This window comes from Cibotium barometz, chromosome 50 (genome assembly GCF_041138505.1).
Source record: "Cibotium barometz isolate CiBa-2024 chromosome 50, ASM4113850v1, whole genome shotgun sequence".
Lineage (NCBI taxonomy): Eukaryota > Viridiplantae > Streptophyta > Polypodiopsida > Cyatheales > Cibotiaceae > Cibotium > Cibotium barometz.
Genome location: NC_141095.1, coordinates 44,207,669 through 44,235,495, shown reverse-complemented (window position 1 = coordinate 44,235,495; position 27,827 = coordinate 44,207,669). Strand labels below are relative to the sequence as shown.

At 45.5% G+C, this 27,827-nt stretch overlaps 1 protein-coding gene across 1 annotated transcript in view; it reads left to right on the top strand.

The window, feature by feature from the left end:
• LOC147610148 (uncharacterized) overlaps positions 1-27,827 on the top strand; it is a 141,029-nt gene that overhangs the window by 89,107 nt on the left and 24,095 nt on the right. The window contains exons 5-9 of the mRNA XM_086787363.1: positions 8,933-9,007; positions 9,112-9,195; positions 9,302-9,363; positions 9,468-9,537; positions 9,643-9,718. Coding sequence (XP_086643489.1) covers positions 8,933-9,007; positions 9,112-9,195; positions 9,302-9,363; positions 9,468-9,537; positions 9,643-9,718 — 367 coding nt within the window. The remainder of the gene's footprint in view (positions 1-8,932; positions 9,008-9,111; positions 9,196-9,301; positions 9,364-9,467; positions 9,538-9,642; positions 9,719-27,827) is intronic.

Below are 27,827 nucleotides of genomic sequence, written 5' to 3'. Positions count from 1 at the left end.
CAGCTTCAATGGCTTCTAAAGTAGGATCCGGAAGATTCATGAGAGTTGACACTAAATGTCCATATTCATCATAAGGCATGCTTTTCAATAAAACTGCAATGGCATCTTCCTCATCTATTGGTGCTCCTATTATTGCAAGTTGTGACATTAGGCTTTTCATATAATTAAGATGAGAAGGTAAAGACTCAGAAGCTTTCTTTTCAAGTTTAGATTTTCAGCCCTATCTTGGAATGCTTCCCTTTTGCCCCAAATAATTTCTCTAGGATTTCCCATGCTTCAGCTGAGTTGTTTGCATTAGAGATGTGATGTATGTAGTTGTCACTTAGACCTAATGCAATTATGGCAAAAGCTTTCTCATCCCTAGGTAACCATCCTTGCTCACCATCTCTAGTGGTAGGTTTTTTCTCCTTTCCACTAGCAACTCCCCACAGACCTTTCTTCATGAGAATAAATCTTACTCTAACTTGCCAGGTATGAAAGCCTACCCCATTAAACTTATCAACATGAAATGAGGATGTAGACATGATGATAAAGCAAGGTCTTACCACTTGAGTATCACTCAAGGGCAGTGTCTAATGCTTTTACAAGATTAGATACCTTCACCAAATAGATGAAGGTTATTTATGAAAAATTCAGACCAGTCATGCCCTCCTAAAACATTGTTTGCTCTTGAGTTGTAGACATTGTTTCTTACCCGTCTCCTCGGCTTTCTGCTTTTCTTCTTAGGCCTCAAATGTTGAATGTTCGATGATTCAGCATCAGATGGTTCAGCCATTGTGATTCAAAAAATGATGTAAACAATATCATCATCACAATATAGTAATATCATCAAGTATATGGTGACCAATGTGATAAATGCTTTCAAAACAACTTCCAAAAATTGGGTCACTTGGAGTACTTGAAGGAAGTAGAGGCCTAGGTCCAAGCATCTAATGCTTTGAGTACTTCAAATATCAGTGATTTGAGACTATTTTAAGCACAAAACATTGGTGATTAAGTGGAATAATCACCCATTCATTTACTGTTAAGAATTGAAGCTCCAGAAGCTCTGTCAGTCCTACAGCCACCAAACTACGCAGCCATTTGCAATTCTGACCAGATCAGCGTGTTCGCAGCCTATGAAAACCCTTGAGGCTTTGAGGAATTAGAGATTGATGAAGCGATGGCGATGGGGCAGCGTTTTCCCCCAAATAAAAAGGCGCCGGTTTCTGCTGCAATGCCGTTGGCTCCAGGCGCTTTCTGGCTAATTCCGCCCGTCAGCAGCTTCGTGTTTGAGTTGAGAATGCCTGGCTGAGAGCTTGTGGTGAATCTTGAAGTGGGCAAAGAGATCTTGAAGCTCCATGGACTGCCTATCTTTCAGCCTAGATAATAGGAGAGGATAAGATATGATTAAGTTAATGAAGTGCTAATTAATCCCTAATAAGTGAGCTTTGGATGATGTAAAACCTGCTCTGATACCAATTCTTGATGTTGAGAGTGGATTAGCAAATCTAAGGAGGATCAAACATGGTTATGGTCATGATTAGGTCATGATTAGATACAAGATTATGAGTGGATTAGAGGATACTAATGAGACATGGCTTAGGCATAAACATGGAAACACACGAGTTGTTATCTTCATTAGCAAGAGCCTCTTATATAGGCAAGTAGTACATGACCTCATGACATCACCTATGATGTCTTACAAGCATAAGATGCCATCTCCCCCATGTGGGTATGCCATCTCCCCCATGTGGGTATGCCATAAATGAGCAAGATTCCCTCTAGGCTATATTTGAAGTAGGCGCCCAATTGAGGATGTGTCTTGAGTAATGTAATCAAGGTTATATAGCCCCTTTCAACCTTTGAATGGATTTTGGGTGATATATCCAACAAGGACTACCTCGACCATGAGAGCTTTTTAGTGGCTCCTCTTACAGGTTGTGATGTTTTGTTGGGGATGCCCTGGCATCACCGTTTAGAGCCTATTAAGGCTTACAAAGAGAAGAAAATCAGCTTTGTACATAGAGGCCGTGAGCACTCTATAGATGCTGGTACTACTGGAAGTACCATACCTCTTGTAAGCCATGTACAAATTAATAAGGCAATAAAGAAATCAGCTTGTTCTTACTTGGTTTTTGTACGTGATACCATTGAACATTCTAGTGTTGATGTTACTACATTAGATCAAGACAAGCTTAACTTTTTGAATGAGTTCAAAGATTGTTTTGCGAATGCTTTGCCAGCAAGGTTGCCACCCGAGAGGCGGGAAGATCATTGCATAGATCTAATTCCCGGTAGCTCTCCACCTAATAGGCCACCATACAGGGTGAGTGCTAGTCAACAAGAAGAGATTATGGCACAGGTGAATGAACTTTTGGAAAAGGGTTTGATTCGGCCTAGTTCCTCGCCATATTGCTCGTCGGTACTTCTTGTTCAAAAGAAGGATGGTACTTACAGGATGTGTGTTGATTACCGTGCCCTCAATAAGATAACCATCAAGAATCGGTTTCCGATTCCGCGCATTGATGACATCTTGGACAAGCTTGAAGGTTCGGCATGTTCATAGCCTTTGGTCTTTATGAGTTTTTGGTGGTGCCTTTTGGCCTTACAAATGCACTCGCTACCTTCAACAGGATGATGGACAGGGTGTTCAGAAAGCATAGAAAGTTCACGGGTATATTCTTTGATGACATTATTGTATTCTCAAAGAATGAAGCCCAACATCGTGAGCACCTGGCTATTGTGTTTAAAGAGCTTAAGGAAAATCAGCTCTACATAATGCAAAAAAGAGTGAATTCTTCCTCCCAGAGATTCACTATCTTGGTCACATTGTATCAAAGGATGGTGTGCGCATGGATCCCGCAAAGATACAAGCCATGCAAGAATGGCCAGAGCTGAAATCAGTCCATGAAGTGAGGAGCTTCCTTGGTTTATGTGCTTACTACAGGAGGTTTGTCAAGCATTTTGCTTTCATTGCCGCTCCGTTACATGAGTTAACGAAGAAGAAAGCAATCTTTAAATGGACACAAGAAGAGAGAGATGCCTTTCAAAAGTTGAAGAGTGCAATCATCTCGGGACCGGTACTCATTATTCCGGATTTGCACAAACCTTTTGTGGTGGAATGTGATGCATGTGGGGACTGCATAGGGGCTGTTTTGAACCAAGAAGGACATGCCATTGCCTATGAGAGCAGACGCTTGCAGCATGCAGAGCTTCACTTACAGGTTTATGAGAAGGAGTTGTTGGCTGTAATTCATGTCCTTACTATTTGGAAACATTATCTTTTAGGGGCTGATTTTATGGTCAAAACTGATCATCAAAGTTTGAGATACTTTTTGACTCAAAGTAAGCTCTCAGAGAAGCATATGAGATGGGCAAATTTCCTCTCAATGTTTCATTTTCAGATTTTACACACTCGAGGGACAAAGAATGTGGTGGTAGATGCCTTATCTAGACGACCACAGGTTCATGCTATTACAGTTGCATACCATGAGGACTTATCGGATATGCGTAATACTTATCATCTGGATGAGGATTTTGCACTTGTATGGGCTGATTTGCAAGAGGGTATTGCTGTCCCATCTTATGTCATAAGAGATGGATATCTCATGATGCAAAATCGTATGTGTGTGGTAAAGAACCTTCGCCATAAGGTTATGGATGAGTGCCATGCTCCTCCATATGCAGGTCATAGAGGCATTTTGGCCACAGCACAAGCTTTGGAGAGGTATTGCTTTTGGCCAGATATTCGCAAGGATATTGAAGCATATGTAGGTGAATGTATGGTATGTCAAAAGGTCAAGTTTGACCGACATAAAGCACCTGGATTGCTTCAGCCTTTGCCTATACCAAATGAACCATGGGAAAGCATTGCTATGGATTTCATTATGGATTTGCCAAGGACGCCACAGGGAAAGGATGCTATTTGGTCCATCATTGACAGGATATCTGTGCCAAAAACATCCTAGCCATATGATCTGGCTTTATTGTCTTGCGCACGGGAATGAAATGTGCCTGCCACCATGGCATGCCTAAATCTGTTGTGGGGGATAGAGATCCTAGAACCACAAGCTTATTTTGGCGCGCATTGTTTGACAATATGGGTACAAAGCTGAACTTCTCATCAGCTTACCATCCACAGATAGATGGGCAAAGTGAAATAGTAAATTCAGCCGTCCTCGACTTGCTGAAATCTTCTGTATCCTATCGCAAATCGGATTGGGAGAAGTATTTACCACTTGTGGAGTTTGTCTACAACAATACGGTACATACTTCTACGGGCAAGGCACCCTTTGAGATTATCTATGGCAAGGTGGTACTACCACCCATCCTTCGTACAAAGGATGAGATTTTTGCAGCAGATGAGTATGTCAGAGACTTGGATACTGCATTTGCACAGGTACGGACAGCCATAGAGAGGTCTCAAACCAAGAATAAAAAGGCAGCTGATAAGCATAGAAGGGATGTACAATTCAAACAAGGTGATTGGGTCTTGCTGAAATTTGAAAAGGCACGCCTTCGGAAGAGGCCAGGGAAAGAGAGAAAGTACCCTAAGCTTTCCAACAGGTACTATGGACCTTTTCAGATCTTGGAGAAGATCAATGATGTTGCATTTCGGCTTGTACTCCCAGATCATTGGAACATGCATAATGCTTTTCATGTGAGCCTATTGAGGCCTTATGTGGGACCGACATCGTTTGAGCCGGTTTTGGAAGACCCACCCGAGGTGGATGAGCTGGAAGAGATTCTTCCACCTGAACAGATTGTTTTTCACAAGGAACGAAAGCTTGCGGGAGGCAAACTTGTTCGTAGGTACCTTGTGAAGTTCAAGAATTATTCAGCTTTGGATGCGAAATGGATGGATTGAATTCTCGGGCGGTCCCAGTGATCAGATGGCCTTGAGCGAACTCTCGGGCGGTCCTAGTGACCAGATGGCCTAGAGCAATAGTCTGAGCGGTTTTACTCTGGAGCCAGGTAGTTCAGCACGGTTTTCGATGAAACCAGACAGGACAATCCATGAACGTGAGGATCATTACTTGTGCACAACATGTTGATGTATGTTTGAATTTCTTTGACTTTGTGTGCTGTTTTTGATGTGTGGACAATGCTTGGATTTATGGCATGTGATAGTCCATTGGGCTTCAGACTACCTAGCCAGTACGTGAATGATGCATACTTGTTTGTTGACTAGCTTGTGTCTAGTTTTTGCAGAAGGTAAGTATGCATTTATTATACCTACCACGTGTGACAAGCCATGAAGATGTACCATCAAGAACAAGAACATCGGTCAAAGAAAAGGCATAGAGATGTTGCCAGATGAGTAGAAGGCACCACATATATGAGGAAAGACCAGATGCACAAGATCACTAGATGGGGCTAGTACCAGGAACATATGGATATACGAGGAACGCATAGATATACCAGGAACATATGGATATACTTGGAACATATGAATGTACTTGGAAAAATATGGATATGCTTGGAACATTTGTATCCCACAGTTGAGGACAACTATGATATAAGAGGGAGAGAATGTAACTATTTGGCCCTCCTAGCTCTATTTCACATGATGAAACCCATGCTCGGAAACCAGACAGGTGGAAGAAGCCATGGGGATAGAGTCCATAAGGTTTGATTAACAAAAAGCACCATTCTTGGTCAAAAAGCAAGAAAAAGCAAAAAGTCAAACATGGTTGAATGCGAGCCAAGGGCACCATTGGAAAGAGGAGACTGAGCCGAACCAAAAAGCTAAAAGCCGCTTTTTCAAAAAGCAACTCCAGGGCCAAAAAGCAAGGCCTTGAAGCTAGAAAAGCAAAACAAGAACTTTTGACTAAAGTTGAGTAATATTTTACTGTTAAAAAGACCAAAAGCAAAGTAAAAGGCACAAACAAAGCAAAAGCATCACTTTTTTGGCAAAAAGCAAGGCCTCCCCAAGTATAAAAGAAGCATGAGCCTCTCTTGAGCATCAAGTTGAAGAAGAACCTCTTCATCGTGTTGCCATCTTCGTTGAAGCGTGGAAATCGTCTTCTCCATCATCATCTACTTGATCATGAACCAAATCATGAGATTTTTCATGGCTGCCCTGTTGATTCAGAGTGCCTCCATCAATTGTTGTGCCACGTCATCACCTACCCGTACGACTGCATGGATCCGTACGAAATTGTACGGACTGAAAATTTCAAAAACCCTAAAACTGTTCCAAAACCCTAAGAACTGCTTTTTGGAGGTTTTTATCACTCGAAAACCATTAAAACAGGTTTTATATCAGTTTTCTTACCAAAAAGAGCTTTTCCATGGTTTTCTTTATCAACAAGGTTGTAGGAGTTGTGAAGATTACTTAGGGATGAGCGAGTTATTCTTAGATTTTTAGACATGGACTTGGACTTGGAACTTGGACTTGGACTTGGAACTTGGATTTGGACTTGGAGTTGGAGTTGGAGTTGGATTTGGATTCATTGGACTTGGATTTTTTGGATTTGGATATTGGATTTGGTATTAGCCGGGAGAGAGATACTTGTGGGCCATCCTTGTGGTGTGCTCGGCATCAGAGATCACGTGCCTAGACATCGACATTGACTTGGATATCCTACATTAGCATATCTCTTTGTTTTGTATTCATTGATTGTATTGATCCTGGCGAGCGTGCCCATGGATTGTTGCTGAATAAATTTCTAAAAGGAGGTGGGGCGTGTTCCCCGCTCAGTGTGGTGTATACAGAAGCAAGAAAGAATGGCAAATGGGCAGCATACAGAGGAGGACAAGCAATCATTAAAGAATTCCGTACCCCACCCCCCTCAAGAGCAAATCCATCCATGGATGAAATATAGCTATTTTTATTTTGAAATTCAATTTCGAACTAGATGCAATAGAACCCATTGTAATTTAAACTCTTAAGAGTCTTAAGAGTTCATTTTGAGTTATTTTTTTTCAGTTTTATGCCTCTTTGGCATCGATACCCAGAGTGGAATGTAAATGGATGTACCTGATCTGTCCCATAGGTTGGATTCGGCCTCCCGTGGACGTTAATATAACTTTCTTTCTTTCTTTCTCTCTCTCTCTCTCTCCTCTCTCTCTATATATTTATCTCTTGGACACGTGGTTGAGTCTTTCACTGCATGCCCCGCTGGGCTACAGGAAGTATGTGTGTGTGTGTGTGAACCACCTCTTAGAGGAGTATCAAATAATATCTAGATATTTGTGTGTGATGTGACATAAGCTGTGATGTCGGGAGGAGAACCTCGGTACATGTAACTTGATCGAAAATTAATTAAGAAACTATCACGTCATTGATTCATGTTCAACTCTCTCTCTCTCTCTCTCTCTCTCTCTCTCTCTCTTTCTCTTTGGCATTGTATTCTCTCTCTAAACTCTCTCTTGTTTATCTCTGTTAATCAAATGCCATGATGTTCCAGTTCCAGCCCCCATAGCCTGGCTACTTGCAACCCTAGCTCAACACTAAACCTTTCAGTTGATTTGGACACCGTTGCTTCATAGCTTGATCATACATCCTTTAGTGTGTCTGTCTTTTCTCTTGGATGTAGAATATTAGTGCCAAGTGGCAGCATGTGTTAATCCCAGAATGGGTTAACACACCATTTCCGGCGTGGCAGGTTTTCGTTGCTTCATAGCTTGATCATACATCCTTTAGTGTGTCCGTCTTTTCTCTTCGATGTAGAATCTTAGTGGAATCATGTGTTAATCTCTAAATGGGTTAACACACCATTTCTTACTTGGCAGCTTTGTAGTTGTGGGGCTTGGTTGGATTGCCGTGTACTTTGTGTCATCAAGGCCTTCAACAGGGGGTCCTTACTAGTTAAATGTCGGTAGCTGAGCTTTATATGTTGGGACGGGAGCATACACTAATTTTTTTGAACATATGTATCCCTCCACTGATTTATATGTTGGGACGGGAGCATCCACTTTTTTTTTTTGGGAATGGGGAAAATGCGTCCCATATTGGTGGGTCACATGGGGCCCAACATGAGTGCTTTAGAAAATAAAGTCCTAGTTTGTTTAGAGAAAAGGGCTCGTTTTGAAGGGCCAGGATGCACAAATAAGGGGTTTTATGAACAACTCTTGAACACACATGATATATAAGATGCCGTGTGATGGTTTCCGTGATGCTCATGTCGCACATGACCGTTGATGTGTCTGCCATTATTGCCGAAAAGACTTGGGTTTGCGAAGAGCCAAAAATGGGTTTTGACGCAAAATACTTTACAATATCAAATAAATTGCGTAGTGAGATTTGCCCATAGCACCCTCTCAAAAGTATCATCAAATAACAAACTGTTGTATCATTAGGCCTTAGTGGCAACAGTTATTGATTGTAGTCTCACCAAGGTCAGAAGGCTATGCGTTCGTGTTCAGGCTTTTTCGATACTTCTCTTGTATCAGCCTTTGCGTGGTCATGTTCAGGATTTTTTGATACTCCTCTTGTATCAGCTAAACTCCCCACACAGGGAAATATATAAAACCTAGGCTTTTGGCATGCTGTGTATTTGAGGCAAAATGCTTTACAATGTCAAATGAATTGTTGTAGTGGGAGTTGCCCATAGCATCCTCTCAAAAGTATCATCAAATAACAAACTGTTGTATCATTAGGCCGTAGTGGCAACAATTTTTCTAGTCTCACCAAGGTCCACAAAGGCTATGCGTTCATGTTCAGGTTTTTTTGATACTTCTCTTGATGCCTTTGGGCAGTCATGTTCTGGCTTTTTTAATACTTCTCTTGTATCAGCTAAACTCTCCACCCAGTGAAATATATAAAACCTAAGCTTTTGGCATACTGTGTATTTGAGACGATTGCAAAAGGGGAATTATATTAAAACTTGTTAGGGTTTCAGCTTATAAAGTTTCTGGGGTAACCCTTATTGTCTATCAATGTGGGCTCTGTAAGGATCCTTTGAATCATACTGGTAATATGGTGTTCAGTTTGGTTTAATTCCAGGACCTTGCTGCTATGTTGGAGAAAAATCATGGAGTTCAGAAACTTCAGCTAAACAGTACAAATATTGGTGACGAGGTGTGCAGTGTCCAGAAATATGATAGCATTGTTTTGAGAAATTATGTCCTATAGGGTGCAATCATATGTCGTGTACGTGATGTTGTGAGCTACATCTTCTGCAGGGGGCTAAGGCGCTTGCAGAGATGCTTAAAAAGAACTCACAAATCTCTATAATCGAACTCAACAATAACTCGATTGAGTACCCTGTGAGTCAGCATTTCTGGACCTAATTCATAGTTTGTTTAATAACTGTGGGTTTAGCACTGTGTTAATGCATTTTAATGAAGTTTTGGTTGTGTATCATCTTGACAGGGCTTTGCAGCTTTGGCAGAAGCTTTGACTGTAAACAATACCCTCAGAGCTTTGCATTTGAAGTGAGTGTCCTATAAGGTTCAAAAGCCCCCTAGGTTTATTTAGTAGCTTAGTTGTGCGAAATGGTTTTTGACTTAACGGGCTTTGATGAACATGTGCCATGCAGTGGGAACTATGGGGGTCCCCTTGGAGCGTCAGCATTGGCCAAAGGTCTAGAACTGAACAAGTCTTTGAGGGTAAACTTATCCTGTGCAACCCTGAACTTAGGAATCCAGCGAAATTTGTTTCCTTGCAAGGATTGATGAACAGAGTTTTTTTAAAACATGTTGGCTGTCATGCAGGAGTTTCACCTGCACGGAAATGGCATAGGCAATGAGGGAGCTCGTACATTGATGTCAGGCTTGATTGCTCACAAAGGCAAGTGTCTAGCGTGATGTACAGGGGAAATAATAAGCACTGGGTTCTGCAGATATATCTTCTTGTTTGATAAGCTTCAAGTACTCTAGGTAGTGCACAATAAGAAAAAGACAAAAAAAGTCTCAAAATTTAAATCTTAATACCAGGGTTACTCTGTTTTGTAGCCCAAGCTTTTTATTCAAGAATTTGTTCAACTAAAGCTTCATGCATGCTGGCATTATAAAACACCATCTGAGTGGCTGCAGCGGATTAATAGAGAGTTTTCAAGAAGTGGCAAGTACTTTTTTAATCCCTATTTTTTATCAGAGAAATTATCTCTTACTCGACAAAGAAGCATCTGCACAATGCAGACTACAACCCTCAAAAGAGGAAGCAAGCTACAAAAATTCCTTCATAAGAGATCAAAAAACCAAAGAAGTTAAGAACAAAAGGAAAGGGGGGTTTCCTCTCTTTGGCTGGCTGCCACTCCGGAGGGAGGCTTCATTAGGGGGGGGAGAGGGAAAAGCCACATTGGGGGCCTGTACTGCCAAACAAATCTGGAGTCCCATCAAGTGAAGAAGGGTCCTGGGCTCCAAGCAGGTAGGAACGCAGCTCAGCGCTACTGTACTGATCTGAGTCACTGGTGAGGCATTCTCAACGTCCTTGGAGGGTGTGGATAAGGTGTATCCAAATGGAGCTCTTAGTCTTTGCAGGTGGGGTGACAGAACCATCTAGTCTTGCTGCATCAGGCATGTCAAATGTGCCAGGCTGCAATGCTGCTGATGAGCTCCCAATGGGCCTCTTGGGTCTAGTGAGGCACCGGGATGGAGGAGGCAGAGATAGCTGAGATCTGACAGTGCGTGAGCTGTACGGCAAGACCTGTGCCAAGCCGTCCTCCTCATAAAGAAAGGCAGTTTCCACCTCTGTGGACCAAGTGATCGATTCCCATATGATCTAGTGAAGTGTGCTAGGCTCAGAGGTGAACAGTTGAAGAGTCCTCCACTGGACTTGCTGTGCCTTTGGGCAATCCCAAAGGCAGTGACACTAAGATTCCTCGGGAGCTACACAAGGGCTGCAAGTAGCTGGACTGTCTGCAATGTCCAACCACATGCCCACGGCTAGGCTTGTGTGAGCAAGTAGTCAAAGGAAGAGGGTGATCTTCCAAGGCCGGAAGCCCTTTGGATGCCGATGCCAAAATTCCATGAGAAAATTGGGGTAGAGTTACTGGGCTTGCTAGTAGCCTTAGGCATTCCTTTTTTCCAATACTCAGCCAAGCTGGGCCGCCACATTTTGTTTCAGGGACCAATTGCTGTCATGTGCACAGTGTGTATCTACCGTGTGCTACACGCACACAAGACTAGCTAGGTTTGGGGAAGCTTGGAGCTAGGCAGGCTGATTGACGAGCTGAGTTAGGGATAGACTAACGGGCGGGCACCCAAGTATGGACGGGCGGGCGCCCAAGTGTGGACGCCCGATGACCGGCCAAGAGCCTATAAAAGGGTGGCCAAGGTTAGTCATTAGTCATATAGAGTCTTGCGTGATTTGTGAGAGCTCTATGGTCAGGCACCTGCTTCATGTAGAGCAGTCTCGAGGCCCGCGAGGGTAGCTTCGTGGCGGTATGGGACGTCACGAGGTAGAGATTGGTCGGTACGTCCATCTAGTTAGCTTAGCTCGTGGCTCGGTGGGGACAGCCAAGTCTGTGGGCTTGCCCACGGCTGTCATGGTTGGGAGGTGAGTCAGGCCTGCACCCCCTTCTTGTTTGTTTGTTTTGTTTGCAGGTTTCGAGTCTTGTATCAGGAGCGTTCTACGAGGGGGTATTGATAGTGGTATCAGAGCGTGCCTCGTGAACGAGCAAGTCGGTAGGTAGAGAAGATGAGGTCAAAGATAGGTATGTGTTCAAGAAGCTTGCTGTTTTGTTTATGCATACTGCTGGTTTTTCAGATTAGAATGTTGCTTTTTCATCGAAGAAACCCGTGATGATGGAGATGGTGGTCTAGGAAGGGTCGATTTGTTTAACAAGAAGAAGGTTAGATGTGTTTTGCAGTCGTATGAACTGTTGTGAGAGAAAAAAAAAGCAAAAAAGCCAGTCGGCTGTTGTTGTAAGAGAAAGAGAGAGAGAGCGAGAGAGAGGATCGCCGGCTGTTTTATGCATAGTCGGGTGCTACTGGCCGGGGCTTGCACTCGTGCTGTGGCGCAGGTGTACAGGCAGTGCAAGCACATGGGCTGTCGACGTGGACAGCGCAGGCAGGCAGGTAGGCAGGCGGCTCGGTTCTCTGGCTGGTCACAGGCAGTCGGGCGGCGACCTCAGGTTGCACGCAGCAATCGGGCAGCATCTTCAGGCCCACGCGGGTGACGTGTGCAGGAGGTCCACGCATGCCGTCGGCTGTACGACAGGCGGCGCTATTTTCAGGCGAGTGAAAAAAAGAAAAAAAACGTAAAAGCATTCTAGCGCCGAATTGAGCTTTTGTTTTTTTTAAGGGATTAAACCTTATTAAAGAGTTTAAAGTCCCACTTATTGCTTAAAGGTTTTTTTTAAAAAAGAAAATATTATATATATATATATATATATTTGAAAAAAAAAACACAAAAGCAAAAGCTCATGTTTGCTTTTGGGGAAGCTTATATTAACCCCTTAAGCGGGCTTCTTGCCACACATCTCTCAAGTTTTCAAGCTCTCAATTTCTCAAGTTCTCTAGCACTTTTCTTTCTTGTGCAAGATCGAATTTTCTCTCCCCTTGTCCTCTTCAAGATGTCGACCCAAGAATCCGAGTTGGAGTCCCTTATCGAACGCGAAGGCCTGCCGGCTACGCAAGACACCGATGCTAATCTTTTCGACGATTATGTGTCGAAATCAGATTTCCAAGAGTTTAAAGTTGCTCTCGAAGCTTCTTCTTCGGAACGTCAGGCACAAATTGCTGCGCAGATGCAGGCTTTGCAGAACTCCATCTCTCTTTTGACCACTACTCTATCTACTCTTTCGGGTATGGATACCTTGGCCTCTGCTTTAGGCCCCCACATTACTCCGGAACAGTTCGGGAGCGAGCACAAGCAGCGTACCAAGGAGATAGTGGACACTTGGCTACATAAGTGGCAAGTCCTTTTTCAGTTCCATCCATATGACGATCGAAAAAAGATCCAGTTAGCAGCAAGATTCCTCTCAGGCAAAGCTTTGCTTTGGTGGAAGGAACTCAATCCTAAGCCAACGACTTAGGCACAATTCGAAGATGTCTTCAAGAAAGAATTTCTCAAGAAAGAGGATGATTATGATGTTGTTGCCCGGTTTACAGCTTTGACCATGACCTCGCAGCATCCCACTTATGAGGTCTACCTCCAGAAATTTAGAGACTTGCAGATGAAAGCTACGAAGATGGATCCCACAACTCTTTTGGGGTTCTTTGTAGCTGGTTTACCCGACTCATACCGTTTACAGGTTAAAAATAACAAATGCAAAACTTTGGATGAGGCCATTAATTCAGCTCGTATCTATGATGATACAATGGTCTCTTCCAAGTCTAAACCCGTTACCGAGCAGGGGAACAAGCACAAAAGAAAGTTCTCCGCACCAATGGCTAACACGACTGAAGGAAAGTCTTCGTACTACCAACCAAGTTCGACACCAGAGCGAAGAAGAAACGTCTCCTTAGAGCTTTGAAGCTCAAGAAGGAGGGACGTTGTTTCATTTGCGAAGAAAAAGGACACATGCGTAACGAGTGCCCAAAGCAAAAGGGTGCAAAGACCAACGCAGGACCGAAGCCAAAGGCAGCTAACTAGTTGTCTTTGACAGGTACGTCAGTTACTGTACTTTCTCGCCCTAGTACATGTTCTGATTGTTTGTTCAACTCTAAAGTTTTTGGCTTGCATGATCTTTTCCGAGTTTGTGGAGAAGTGAATGGCCATAGAATCCACATTCTTCTAGACCTTGGCAGCTCACACAACTTTGTTAACTACAAACTTGTGCAAAAATTGGATCTTGATACGACACCCAGCGATCATACCTATGAGGTATGCCTACCTGCGGGTCGGCAAGTATGGGATCGAAAGGTGGAGATGCTACCAATCCGGATTCAGGACTACAAAGATACTCTGGAATGCTATATTATGCACCTAGAACATGTAGACTTGTTATTAGGGATTGAATGGTTTAAGACTCTTCAAGTCCAGATAGATTGGTCTAGTCATATTTTTTCTTTTCAACATAGGAACACCGAGTATAGTATCTTAGGTTATTGTATCCATCCCTCTCAGGGACCTCTTGTAAATACAGTTGATTTTGGAAATATAATGGATTCTTCTTTGTATACCGCTTTCCATTGTGTATTGATTCCACTTTCTTCATTTCTCATACCTTCCATGAATGTCAATGAATTAAGTGTATTTGAAAGCAAAGATTACGGAAGATACTTGATTCGTTTCAAGATGTATTTCCTAAGAAACTGCCATGGGGCTTATCACCTGAAAGGGCAGTAGATTATCGTATTGACCTGATCCTTGGTGCTCATCCTGTTAGTATTCCACCTTACAGGATGAGCCAAGCTGAGGAAGATGAGTTGGCTAAACAACTCGAAGATTATCTGAGGATGGACCAGATCCGTCCAAGTAAATCACCTTGGGGTGCACCTGTGTTGCTTAGAAGAAAGAAGGACAACACCTGGAGATTGTGTATAGATTACAAGAGATTGAATAAGCGGACAATTAAGAACCGTTATCCTCTTCCTAGATCAGATGACCTGATTGATCGGTTAGCTGGAGCGAAATATTTCACGAAGATAGATGTACGTACTTGCTATCACCAGATACGTATTCATGAAAGGCATGTCGAAAGAACCGCCTTTCGGACTAGGTACGGCCATTACGAGTTTCTCGTATTACCTTTTGGGTTAACCAATGCTCCAGTCACTTTCCAGCAAATGATGAATGATCTTTTTCGTGAACATTTAGGGAAATTTGTGGTTGTGTTCCTGGATGATATTTTGATATATAGTCGTACTCTTGAGGATCATGTTAGACACCTCACGATTGTCTTATCTATTTTAAGACAGAATAGACTATATACTAAATTAAGTAAATGTGAGTTTTTCATGGCAGACATCATTTACTTGGGACACAAGATCACTAGAGATGGTTTGAGCATTGACTATGACCGAGTTCAGAAGCTTCGTTCTTTTCTCGGTTTTGTTGTTTTTCTTCGGAAATCTGTGTGGGAATACTCTCAGCTCACACTACCGATGACCGACTTGTTGAAAGGTCGTGGACATAAGTCAAATAAGCCTATCACTTGGAATAACGATCTGGATATGGCCTTCGGACTTTTGAAAGATAAAGTCAAGGAAGCACCTATCTTAGCATTATTCAATCCTAGTCGGTCTTATGTTCTTGAAACCGATGCCAGTGACTATGCTATCGGGGCTGCTTTATTTCAAGATGGTAGACCTGTTGCTTTTGAAAGTAAAAAGCTAGATGACACTCAATCTCGTTGGCCAACCCTTGAGAAGGAGCTTTATGCTGTGATTCACGCTCTCAAGGTTTGGAGACATTATTTATATGGCTCCAAGTTTGTGGTATTGACTGATCATCAGTCAATCAAGTATGTGTGTGATGCGGATGATTTGAGAGGAAGGAAAGCTCGTTGGACAGAGTTAATGCAAGATTTTGATTTTGAGATTCGTTATCGAAAAGGGTCCATGAATAGTGTTGGAGATGCGCTTAGTTAAATTAGAGAGGTGAATACTTTGTCGTTCACCGAGATTTCTATTGACTTATTTCAGTCATTGAGAGGGCTTTGCAGGACTGATAGTTATTTTGGCCCATTTTGGCAGAAGATCCAAGATGGGAGCTCATTGATTGACCAAGACTCGATGACTGAACAGCCTACCATTCAGGCTGCAGGAGGCCAGTGGATGATTCGGAATGGTTTACTATTCCGTAATGACAAAATTTGTGTACGACAGATCCCGGACATTAGGTCCAAGATTCTTAAGGAGTGTCACGACGCCCCTTCTGCTGGACACCCTGGGGTACACAGGACACTATCGTTAGTGAAACACACTTTTTATTGGCCAAAGATGAAAGGGTATGTAGAAGATTATGTTCTCAAGTGTCAAGTTTGTCAAGCAAATAAAGTTGAACGCTTTAGACAGGCTGGGTTGTTGCATCCTTTGCAAATCCTAGGTAATAAATGGGAAAGTATTTCCATGGATTTTATTACTGGATTGCCAAGAACATATCAAGGCCACGATTCTATTTGGGTTGTGATAGATCGCTTGACAAAAATGGCTAAGTTTTTACCGACCCGGAAGACTATTATAGCTACGCAATTAGCACGGCAGTTTATCGAGCAATTGTTTAGACTGTACGGGTTACCGCAGGACATAGTCAATGATAGGGACTCTAAGTTTACGAGTGATTTTTGGAAACTTGTTTTTGAGAAGTTGGAAACAACTTTGAATTTGAGTTCCTCATATCATCCTCAATCTGATGGCCAGACTGAAAGAGTGAATCAGATTTTGGAGGATATGCTTCGAGCATATGTATCCAAAAGACAGAGTTCATGGGAGGATTATTTTCCTATGTTAGAATTTGCATATAATAGTACTTAGCATACGAGTACAGGTTTTAGTCCTTTCATGCTTATGTATGGGTTTCAACCTAGATCACATGTTACAGTAGGATTCTCAGGACTTTAGCATGATGCAGCACGTAATTTTTTGCAAGATATGCAAGAAATGTTACAAGTTGCGAAGGAATCTATTAGAAGTGCTCAAGACCGAGATAGATTTTATTCTAATAGACATCGTTCACCCAGAGAGTTCTCTGAAGGAACGATGGTGTATTTGCGAGTTCCGAAAGATTCCGAGACTTTACGGACAGGTCGATCTCCGAAATTATCCCTTAGATACTGTGGACCATTTCGTATTACACGGACGAATTGGTTCAGTTGCATATGAATTGGATTTGCCTTCTCGTGAAAGTTCATCCTGTATTTCATGTCAGTAGACTTAAGGAAGTACTAGGTGGAACAGACCAGTTAGTTACTCCTCAAGAAATCATAGATGTCGAGGACATGACATTTGTTCCACACGAACCTGAAAAGATTCTTGGATTTCGTGAAAGAAGATTGCGTAATACGCTTATCACGGAATACAAGATTAAGTGGAAGGATCGTGTTGAGGAGGACGCTACATGGGAGACATTGACTACTCTTCAGAGAGATTACCCTGGCTTTTTAGTGAGCTCAGGAGTGAGCTCTTAGAGGAAGGGGAGTATGTCATGTGCACAGTGTGTATCTACCGTGTGCTACACACACATAAGACTAGCTTCGAGGTTTGGGGAAGCTTGGAGCTAGGCAAGCTGATTGACGAGCTGAGTAAGGGATAGACTAACGGGCGGGCACCCAAGTATGGACGGGTAGGCGCCCAAAAGTGGACGCCCGATGACCGGCCAAGAGCCTATAAAAGGGTGGCCAAGGTTAGTCATTAGTCATATAGAGTCTCGCGTGATTTGTGAGAGCTCTATGGTCAGGAGCCTGGATCTAGTGCAGACATGCACTTGCATCATGCAGCCGAGGCCAGCAGCAGTCTCGAGGCCCACGAGGGTAGCTTCGTGGCGGTATGGGACGTCACGAGGTCTGTGGGCTTGCCCACGATTGTCATGGTTGGGAGGTGAGTCAGGCCTGCACCCCCTTCTTGTTTGTTTGTTTTGTTTGCAGGTTTCGAGTCTCGTACCAGGAGCGTTCTACGAGGAGATCCGATGGGGTATTGACAATTGCACTCCTGCTATCGCTGCCCAAGCAGTGTGACAATTGCACTCCTGCTATCGCTGTCCTCACTGCTTGGGCAGTTCTCCCCCAAAGCCACTGATGCGTGGAAGGGTTGTCTACAACCTTAAGAAGAGACAGGTTGATGTGCCATCTATGGTCATGGAAGCCAACTATTCTCACCTGCTGGTGGCAGGCTGGATAGTTCACCTCCGAGAGTGCCAAATTCGGTTTCCGCAAACTACAAAATTGAAGGTGTGGGGGTCCTCCTGGATGCCAAAATTGGAAGGGGACGTTGAACTGGGAGAAAGAGGCAACCCAAGTTGGATCGGAGGATGAGGCTATGGGAATGCGCCAATCTGGAGGGATGGCCAAGTTGACTCACCACCCCGAAGGCATCCTAACCTCTCTTGCTGCATGTTGGGAGGCTACTCTTGGAAGTGCAGCTAGGATTCTGCCTTTTAGCGGGCCCGAGCTGCAACACTCCTAGGCGAGGTGGGAGCCCGCTCAGTTGCAAAATTCCGGCCATGTGGGCGGCCGAATCAAACTCAACCCGAATGTAGTCATTGCTGAGGAGCTCGCTGGCGAATGCCTGGCCTTGGTTACCGGTAAGTGCAGCTTGCAAGAGATCCTAAATCTGTCCTTGGGCAGGTCTGCTACCAACGAAACCACAAATGAGGGGGTCGAGACAGGTAGTGAAGCAAAGAAGGAAGGGGGTGCGGGTTGGAGGAGTAGTAGGCACTTGAGGGGGCAGGGTAGGCAGAAGAAGCACGGGCAGCACTTTGAAGGGGTGCATGCAGAGGAAAAGTGGGGGAGGGCGGAGGTGGGGGAGCTCTAACTTCTGGTGGTGACTCTCCTGACCTGTTTTGGCAGGTGCTCAGGTAGAGGCAACGTCATGTGGTGCAAGAGATTCTCATTCTGAGCAGTGACAGCGTTGCTTATGTCATAACACACACAAATATTTAGATATTATTTATACCTCCTCTAAGAGCTGGTTCACACACACACACACACACACACACACACACACACACATAAGTGGGTGTTTACTCCTTTGCTAGAGGATCTTCACACACCACACATATTCAGGCTTAATAACCATTCATACACAGGACCAAGCTTAATAGCCTTACGTAGAAACATACTACCACACTTATATCAATATGAGTGGGTACACACATAGGTAAGACCTTGATTCCCAACAGGAGTCACGTTGTAGCAAGGCTTTTCCTCAAAGAAAAGCTTTATCGGGTGGAAAAAGATAAAAAGATTAATGTTGCTACTCATATTAGCAACTTTTTTTTTTCTATTAGTTAATGAGAAAAGAGCCAAACTGGCTAAGTACAAATCCGTCCCCAAAGGGGAAATGCTAGTCAAGATGAACAAAGGGGAGGATGCACTTCTCCTCCGGCTGGCCGCTCTAGGAGGAGAAGGCTATCTCATACAATGGGGGGAGGGGGAAATAACCAAACAGGTGGTGTGTAATGCCAAGTGGGCTTGCCACCACTATTTGTAAGAAAGGGACTATGCCGCTAGATCCTGAGGAAGGCCTCCCGATGCTTCCTCATGTGGTCTGAGCCGCCTTGAAGCTGTCCCCACTGACCACGGAGGGTAACCATGTTATCGAACCAGATGCTCTGGATAGACTCTGCTAGCGGGGTGGGTGCATCAAGCTCTCCATATATGCTATTAGCACAATGGAAATACAAAGGTGAGAGACTTGAAGGGCTAGTCCCCCACCTTCTTTCTTATATGGTATGCTGATCGTGGCCTCAATGGCCCAAGCAATAGTGCCCCATGTAACAATACGGGTGGGATTCCGATCCATAGTGAAAATGAGTAGGATCCTCTGCCAGACTTGCTGGGCCTTTGGGTGCTAGCTACTAAGCTCCTATGTGCCAACTGCCACATGAAAAGAGTGATCTTCTGCGGCCAAAAGCTGTCCCATAGCCGCTTCCAGAAATATGCGAGAAAAGGCGGCGGGAGGCCATGGGACTGCCCCCTCTTTGTCCTCTGGATCCTGCCATGTCCGCTCTCTTGGGTCCCACTGGAGATTCGTGATAGGCTGGTCCTTGCACATCGGTGGAGAGTCGATGTGCCGCTCATGTGTGAAAACCAATCACCCTCACCCTTTGCAAGGTGCATCCCCTGAGGTCCTCTAAGGGGGTCTTTGATCTCTCCAGTCTGCCATGAAGCCCGCCATGAAGCCCAATAGAGAAGGTGAGTAGAGCGGAGTACTCGTCCATGCCATGAACTGCCAATGGTATACCATGCCTGGTGAACACTCCTAGCCACTGTGGGGGAGAAGGATCTCGTATCAGGGCCAGCCACTCCAGAGGGAAGAGTTGATGTCGAGATTAAGTCGGTCTCTGCCTTGGATCCCAATAAGGCCTCTCTCTTGAGCCTCTGGGGGTAGCTGCCTGAATGCAAGCCAATCTCCAAGTGACCTAGTGGGGATTGTACTCAAGGCTCCTCATGATACGTGTGGGCGAGCCCCGAGCATGTGACCTCTAGGCAAACAGACCAAAGGATTCTAGATCAGAGGCTACTAGAGCCGCTCCTCGGAGGCTTCTTGAGCTGATTGCTGCAGGGCCGGCCTGAGATGATCCCAAGCACTCAAGAGACTGGTTGCAAATCTGTCCTCAAATGCTGTGCTAAAGCCATGTGCCCGCATCTCTGTGTGAAGATCCATCTCGTGCTCTTGAGGCCAAGGGCCTCCCAGGGTCAGAGTGCGGGCAGAGATTCATATTAGCAACATTAGAAGCCTTTTTTTTCCGAGAAAAGATCCTTTCATTAGTTATATAAAAACGCCCGTAGGGCTACAAAAGATCCTCTCCTGCTCATAAGAAAACAGAGCAGAGAACAAAGCAAGGCAACCAGGGAGACTCTCCCTAGGTGCTGAAAAGTACAAGTATCAGTACAAAGAACTGAGGGGCTATATCATACAATAGGAGGGGGGAAAAGCCAAACAGGTGGCCTGTAGTGCCAACGGGCGGACCCCGCGTGTAGGGTATAGAAGGGGCCGCTATGCCAAGTGGTGTGAAAGGCCTGGCGCCGCAAGATCGCCTCAGCCCCCGAATAATAAGCTTCCCCAATAAGGCTCTACTCTGATCAACTGGATCTATAATGCCCAAGCCTCCCTGGGCCAACGGAAGTGTAATAACTGCCTAAGCAACCTTTGCCCGGGCTGGCTAACCATCCTGCCCAGACCAAAGAAAGTTCCTGATCAGCCTCTGTACACCTGGCTGATACAAGAGCTCGAGAAGATCCAGCAAGACGTAATGTACCACATGGTCGCTAAAAGCACCTGATTTGCCACCACCACCCTCCCAGCCAAGGATAGCCGAGCTGTACTCCAATACAAAAGCTTCTTCCGAATGCTCAGAAGAAGCGGGGCAATCTGCTGCTCAGGTGACAAATCTAGTCCAATCTGGCATCCCAAATATCGCACTGCTGTGCCAAGAGGAATCCATCTAAAACCCGGGTCTTGGCTCCATGCCGGAGTGGGAGCGCTACTGATCCAAAAAGCCACTGTCTTGCGTCAATTGATCAATGCTCCCGAAGCTGCACTAAAAACCTGGAGCGACTGCTCTGCCCGCTGAAGATTGGCCTCCTGGCCATGCAAAAATAAACCCGTGTCATCAGCAAACTCAGCGTCGAGCAGGTCCTCCCCCCGGACTGGGAGCTGGAGTCCTCTCAAACCAACCTCCTCTGCCGTCAGATACATGCTCATAGCCTCAGTAAAGAAGAGAAAAAGAAACGGGGCGAGAGGACACCCCTGACGGACTGATCTGGTCAACTCAAAACTCGGCCCCCGTCCTCCTGCAATCAGCACCTGGCTACGAGCTGTGGAATATAGAGCCGCCACCCCTCGAATCCAACCTGGCTCAAAGCCCAGGCGAAGCATAGTGCCCTCTAAGAAACCCCAATCGACTCTATCGTATGCCTTCTCAAAATCGAGAAGCATCACGACCAAGTCCTCACCAAGAAATCTAGCTCGGGCCGTCGCCTCCCAGAAGGTGAAAATGTTGTCAAGGATACTGCGCTCCTTGACGAAACCTGTCTGGGTAGCATGAATCAACTCCCCCAGGAAGGGCTGGATCCTCAAACTCAAGGCCTTTGCTAAGACCTTGTAGACAGTATTGAGGATCGTAATAGGTCTCCAATGCCGAATATCATCTGATACTCCCTCTCCCTTGGGGATAAGAAAGATCAAGCCCTCTGAAAAGCTCTGTGGCATCACCCCAGTGTCCAAAACATAATGAAAGCCCCTGCAGAGGCGTGGCCCCAAAAGGTCCCAATAACGCATAAAAAAGGTAGGCGTCAATCCGTCCTCCCCCGGGCAACTATGGCGCAGAAGGACCCTCAAGGCCTCAGCAAGCTCAACCTCTGAGAGAGGCAGCAACATTAGAAGCCTTATCGACCAACTTACTAGAGATGGGGGCTGGGGTCACTATTGATGAGGAAAGACAGTATGCCACCTTCCCATGAGTCGGTCATTGCAAATCAACCCAACTTTCTTATTTCAATGGCATCCTCCTTGATCTTGGAAGAAACAAGGATACGGGCCATCACATCTTCATCAACAACTCCTCTACCGGGAGTAGGGGAGCATGCTTTCATGACGGAGAAAAAGAAGCAAAAATCTCCTAGATCTTGCTATTACTGCAAGAAGAAGGGGCACATAATTAAAAACTGTTTCAAAAAGAAAAAAGACAGATGGGAAAACTCGAGGAGAAAAATAAGAAAAGGCAAGGACAAAGTGGAGTCTTTTGTGTAGGCAAAGTACACAGACAACTATGGTTTTAAACATTTGTTGTTGTATCTTTTATAGCTAGTGGGTAACTTGTTTTTCCTTAGTGGATTGGCAACTCTCTGGTCCTCACACCATGTGGAGATCAAGGGAGGGTGTTGAGAATAATATTGATCTCCATCATGTGTTGTATGGAGAACCTTAGTGGAAATGGTTTCAACCTTAGGGAGGTATGGATCAAGGATTAGCTAACCATGGTCTATGCACATAACCTAGGGTTGGTTTGTATGGATGAGGTGATAAGAGAGCTTGTGGTGGAGCTTGGTGGAGCATTATCTAGGCGTCCCCTTCTCCTCTTCCTATATAACAACCATCTAGCTCTTTGTGCATTACACACATTGTATTAAAGAGCCATTGGGCTGGTTATACCTCTTGTGGTAATACATGCATAGTGATCCTTTGTGTGGAAGATGAGCTCTTGCATTGCTTATAGTGAGTGTTGTTTATGATTCTCAAGCTTATGTTAATTTTGGTGATTAAGTAGCACATGAAGGTCCAGCCAACTATGCTTGAGACCAGCTTCCATTATGCTTGGTCTCATTAGGTGGTTAATCAAGTTCAGTACTTGTTGTTGGTAATAAGATTGGTTCCATCACTCTTGAGCTTTGTGCTTTCCTTTGTGATTAAGTTTGGATTACTTTAAGCTTTGTGCCAAGCTACCAAACTCCAATAGTCATCATTCCCTTGGAGTCAAAGGCTATCATAAGGGTCTATGTGTATGGTCAAGAGGCATGTAAGAACTTTCCCTTGGCTCCCACTTTTCTTCAAGGTCAAGATCCCCTTCTATGTAAAGGGACTTCTACAAAGTTTGTATTCATGCTTGTTATTCATCATGTAATCAAACAAAGCTTGTATTCATGCTTGTTATTCATTAGCAATCTAGATCTCTTTTTGTGTGCTACTTCTCGCGTGCTCATTTTCATTGCCTACCCTAGTTTCAAAGAATTACCACTATGTATTAATCTTGGTCTCATGTGCCATATTGCTCCCCTGTAGATGTTAACACAGCTCTCTCTCTCTCTCGCCCCTGCTCGCCGCTCCCCCCTGCTCGTCAACCCGCCCTCTCTCCCTTTGTTCGCTTCCGCCGCCCCTCTCTCTTCGTCCCTCAAGGTTCGCTGCGCTGGCTGCCATTGCTGTTCGCTGTGCTCTGTTCGCCGCCCCCTGCGTTCGCCGCGCTCTGTTCGCCGCCCACTGCGTTCGCTGTTTGCTATTCGTTGCGCTGGCTGCTGTTGCTGTTCGCTGCGCTCTGTTCGCCGCCCCCTGCGTTCACTGTTTACTGTTCGCTGTGCTGGCTGCACCCCTTTCCCCACCCACCCTTGCTTGCTCAGGCCCCCAAGGCAGCAACATAACTCTCTCTCTCTCTCTCTCTCTCTCTCCTCCCTGCCTGTGGGAAGGACTGCAGAGTGATCTGGAGGAATGGCCCCGAGTCTCCAAGAGAAACTCGAGGCCCTCGAGACGGCAATAAAGGCACTAATCAAGGAGAACAAGAAGACATCCGATTCCAACCTCAATGAGGTGGAGAACAAACTGGAGAATCACCATATATGCCGCTGTACGAGGACATCATGAGATTTGCAAGCTTGGGAGATGTACTACTAAGGGGGACTTTAATGCACGTACAGGCCGAGAACAATCAGCTCTCTATGCTACGGATGAGCCCATGTACCACGAGCTAGCAGCGGATGAGATAGGGATGCAGAGATCTGCCCAGGACACAGGAGAGGTGACAGAATATGGGAGACACTTCCTAGCTTTGGGGAGTGCAGGTGACAGAATATGGCCTATCCTGTTGGCCAGGTTCAGATGCTTTCACATGCTGGAACAAAAAGGGAGGAGCTAGTACAATGGATTACCTGATGGGCTCACCTACCTTGATACATGATATACAGGATCTCTCCATTTCGGGCAGACCCCTTGGGATAGCAGCAGACCATGCATATTTGACATTTTCTGCGACTTGTGGATATGTTAGAGGCACACCACCCTCTAGTCATACCAGATACCCAAGATATCACTTTACTCGGGAGACCTCTAGGGCATATGGCAGTGCAGTATATGATGGTTTGTTCGCTCTTGACTTGAGCAATCCACTTGATGAGCTTACGAAAGAGTTGGCAGATGTATTACATGGTTCAGCAGCATATGCTTTCCTGTATACCCCCCCTCTTTCTGCCCCTCCTTGCCATACGGCCCCACAGAATGGTTGGTACGATGATGAATGTCGCGAGACTCGTGACCGCCTACAGCGGGAGATCACCCTTGGCATCCACACACATAGACAGGCTAGAACGCTCTTCAAACGCCTTGTGCGGAAGAAGAAGCGGGATTACTTGGCCAAGCTTGAGATGGAGATATACCAACTATTTTTGGGGCAGGACAGCAAGAGGGCGTGGAAGATGTTCCATAAGCGACAGCCACCCACACCTATCACAGCACCTGAGGCATGGCATGAATATGCAAGAACTTTATGTGCAGTACGAGGGCAGCCCCCCATCCCTCATGCGTCAGTGACTCGCCCGGAGCATAGTACTTTTGTCACCATTCGGATGGTTTTGGATGCTATTGACAGACTATGTAGTGGAAGAGCCCAAGACCAGGATGGTCTGGTAGCAGAACATTTTTCACATGCCAGAGATGTATTGGCACCACTGCTAGTACACATGTTTAATAGGGCCATTTGCAAAAGTTTCCCAGACAGTTGGTCGGCACATACTATTGTACCTCTATGTAAGGGTGCTGACCCCATGATTTTAGGGAACTACAAGACCATCATGATTGGCCATTGCTTGGCCAAGATATTCGGATCTATTTTGGATTGAGAGCTGAGTAGATGGGCTGAGACACATGGACTCAGAGCACCTGGGCAGGGAGGTTTCAGACGAGGTTTCACAACTTTGGATCACATATTTACCCTCAGGGCTCTCATTGAGGGATGAGCACGGGGGAAGAGGATATATTGTTGCTTTGTGGACTTCCGCAAAGCCTTTGACACGGTGCCACGTGCCAAACTCATGAGGAGATTGCATGACATTGGTATTCCCGAGGAGATGCAGTGGGGCATTTATGCATTATATGAGGCGGTGATAGGCAGAGTACGGGCTCCCGGAGGCATGTCGGATACAGTGACTAGCACCATTGGGGTGAAGCAGGGATGCCCACTGTCACCCACCCTTTTTGGACTTTACATTGATGAGATATCCGACTACATTGACAGGATGGGGGGGCAAGGTGCCATTCTGGCAGGGGTTTGGATACCCATACTGCTGTATGCCGATGACATTGTACTTATTGCAGACTCCCTTGAGGGTTTGCAACAGCATTTGGATGCTTTGCAGTCATTTTGCGCAGAGATAGGGACCTCACAGTGAGCCTTGGGAAGACTAAGATTATGGTCTTCAATACCGCACAAGCCTGGGTGACTAGATCCGACCATCAGTTCACTTTTAGAGGTGAATCAGTAGACCATATGTGTACCTAGGAGTCACATTCAGCGGACCACAGTTCTCTATGAGGCAGGCAGCAGAGGCTAGATTGGCACGTGGATATGCAGCCCTAGGGGCACTAGAGAGACAATGTGCCTACGTTCAGTTTCAGGAGCCGCGCACCAACCTCTGGTTGTTTGACACATTGGTCACACTGACATTCTTATATGGCTCACCCATATGGGGACCCAACCTCTACCACACGAGGAGGGAGCCGCTTGTCGACCAAGTTGGACCAGAGAGAGATTTGTATGATGGATGGCAGGTACTAGAGAAACCATTGGTGACTATGATCGCACGCATGATTCGGAGCAAACCATCGGTACCTCATGAGATTGTCAGAGCAGAGATAGGAGCCACACCAGTGGTTACCGAAGCCCTGTTCTAGTCAGTGACATTTTGTAGAGGATATGGGAGCTCCCCAGACAGAGATACCCACACCTAGCACTTATCTCTTCCAGGTAGTTAGCAGCAGATGGCGATACACGATGTTGGTACACCTAGATTTGTAACTGGCTGAGATTACATGACATGACGATTGATGCACTCCCTCCATTTGATTACAGCCTGGATTGCCCCTTCTTCGACCTTAGTCGCTCTGAGCAGAATAGGGTGATCAGGATGGACATCGTGAGGCTAGATGCATAAAGGACATGGTCCAGCCCCCCCCTACCACTAGGCACGAAGATGGCCCACTATCAGGACCATTTTCTACATCTCTCCCCAGATGGCTTTGTGACACGGTCTACATACATGGACACCCATCTCTCACATGGCATTTGCAGTGCCATTGGACAGATCCGCACTTCATCATATCAGCTGAGAGTAGAGACTGGGAGATACGAGGGGATGAAGCCAGAAGACCGCATTTGTCAGCTATGTCTCCAGGAAGTGGAGTTTGAGGAGCACTACATATGCCGATGTATTGTGTACTATGAGATACGAGGAAGATACTGGTGTCTCTTCCGAGAGGGTTTTGGACCATTACGACATGTGATGGAGTTTGAGGATCAGAGGTGTTTGGGGCTTTTCTTATTGGAGCTGAGACGCCATCGAGAGGCTCTCCTACGAGCCAGGACAACACACCAGGATCCACCCCGCCAGCGAGCCATGACAAATTTTTTCAGGGCGAGGACCACCCTGGCAGATACGACCAAGACCTCCACTACCCCCTCGGCGAGCTAGACGTCCCATAGACGTCCTTCAGGAGGAGTCACCCTTGACAGAGCCATAGCACTTTGTTGAGCGAGACGCCCCCGCTTACCAGGACGTCGTCCACGGCCGCTTCATCACCAGTGGGTTAGAGCCATCATCACCCGCCACAGGAGACGACAGCCCCGCCACTTTAGTTTCTCTATCTTACAGCACCCCATGAGAGAGATACTGAGATGAGCAGATTACACCAGTCTTATGCTAGTTGTAGATATTATACACTTTTGTTGTACCTCAGTAGGAGTATTTTCCTTTCATAGCTGTTTAGGACTGTTTTAGGACTTTTTTTAGTCCTTTTTGTCTTACTTTTGATGAAACACCATCAGTTGTGTACTATGTTTTGGTCTCACAGGCCACTTTGGCCTTTCGCAGACGTTAATATATCTTTCTTTCTTTCTTTCTTTCTTTCTCTCTCTCTCTCTCTCTCTCTCTCCCTCTCAAGAGGAAGATCCGCGCACTTCACGTGCGGGTGGTGGGATGGAAGGAGAAGCATAGCCTGTTGGAGGATGCCAAGGGCATTTGTGGGCATATGGGAGTGGCCGACACCTCTAGTATTGTCGGTGCATGGAGAGTAGGGAAAGACATTGCCGAGGAGTGGCCACTTATCCTCAAGTTCGCAGACCTAGAGACATGGCGAGGGTTTCTCTCCAAGAGGAGAGCCCTCAAGGGAGACAAAATCTACCTTGAGGATGATCTCACACCAGCCCAGGTAGCACATTTGTTGTCCGCCGAAGGTACATGGACATTCACCTCTCTCATGGAGCTAGATGTGCTATTGGCCAAATCCGCACGTCTTCACATCAGTTGAGGATAGAGACTGGTCGATATGGAGACGTCTCCCTTGCCTCTGAGGATTGGATTTGCCAGGTT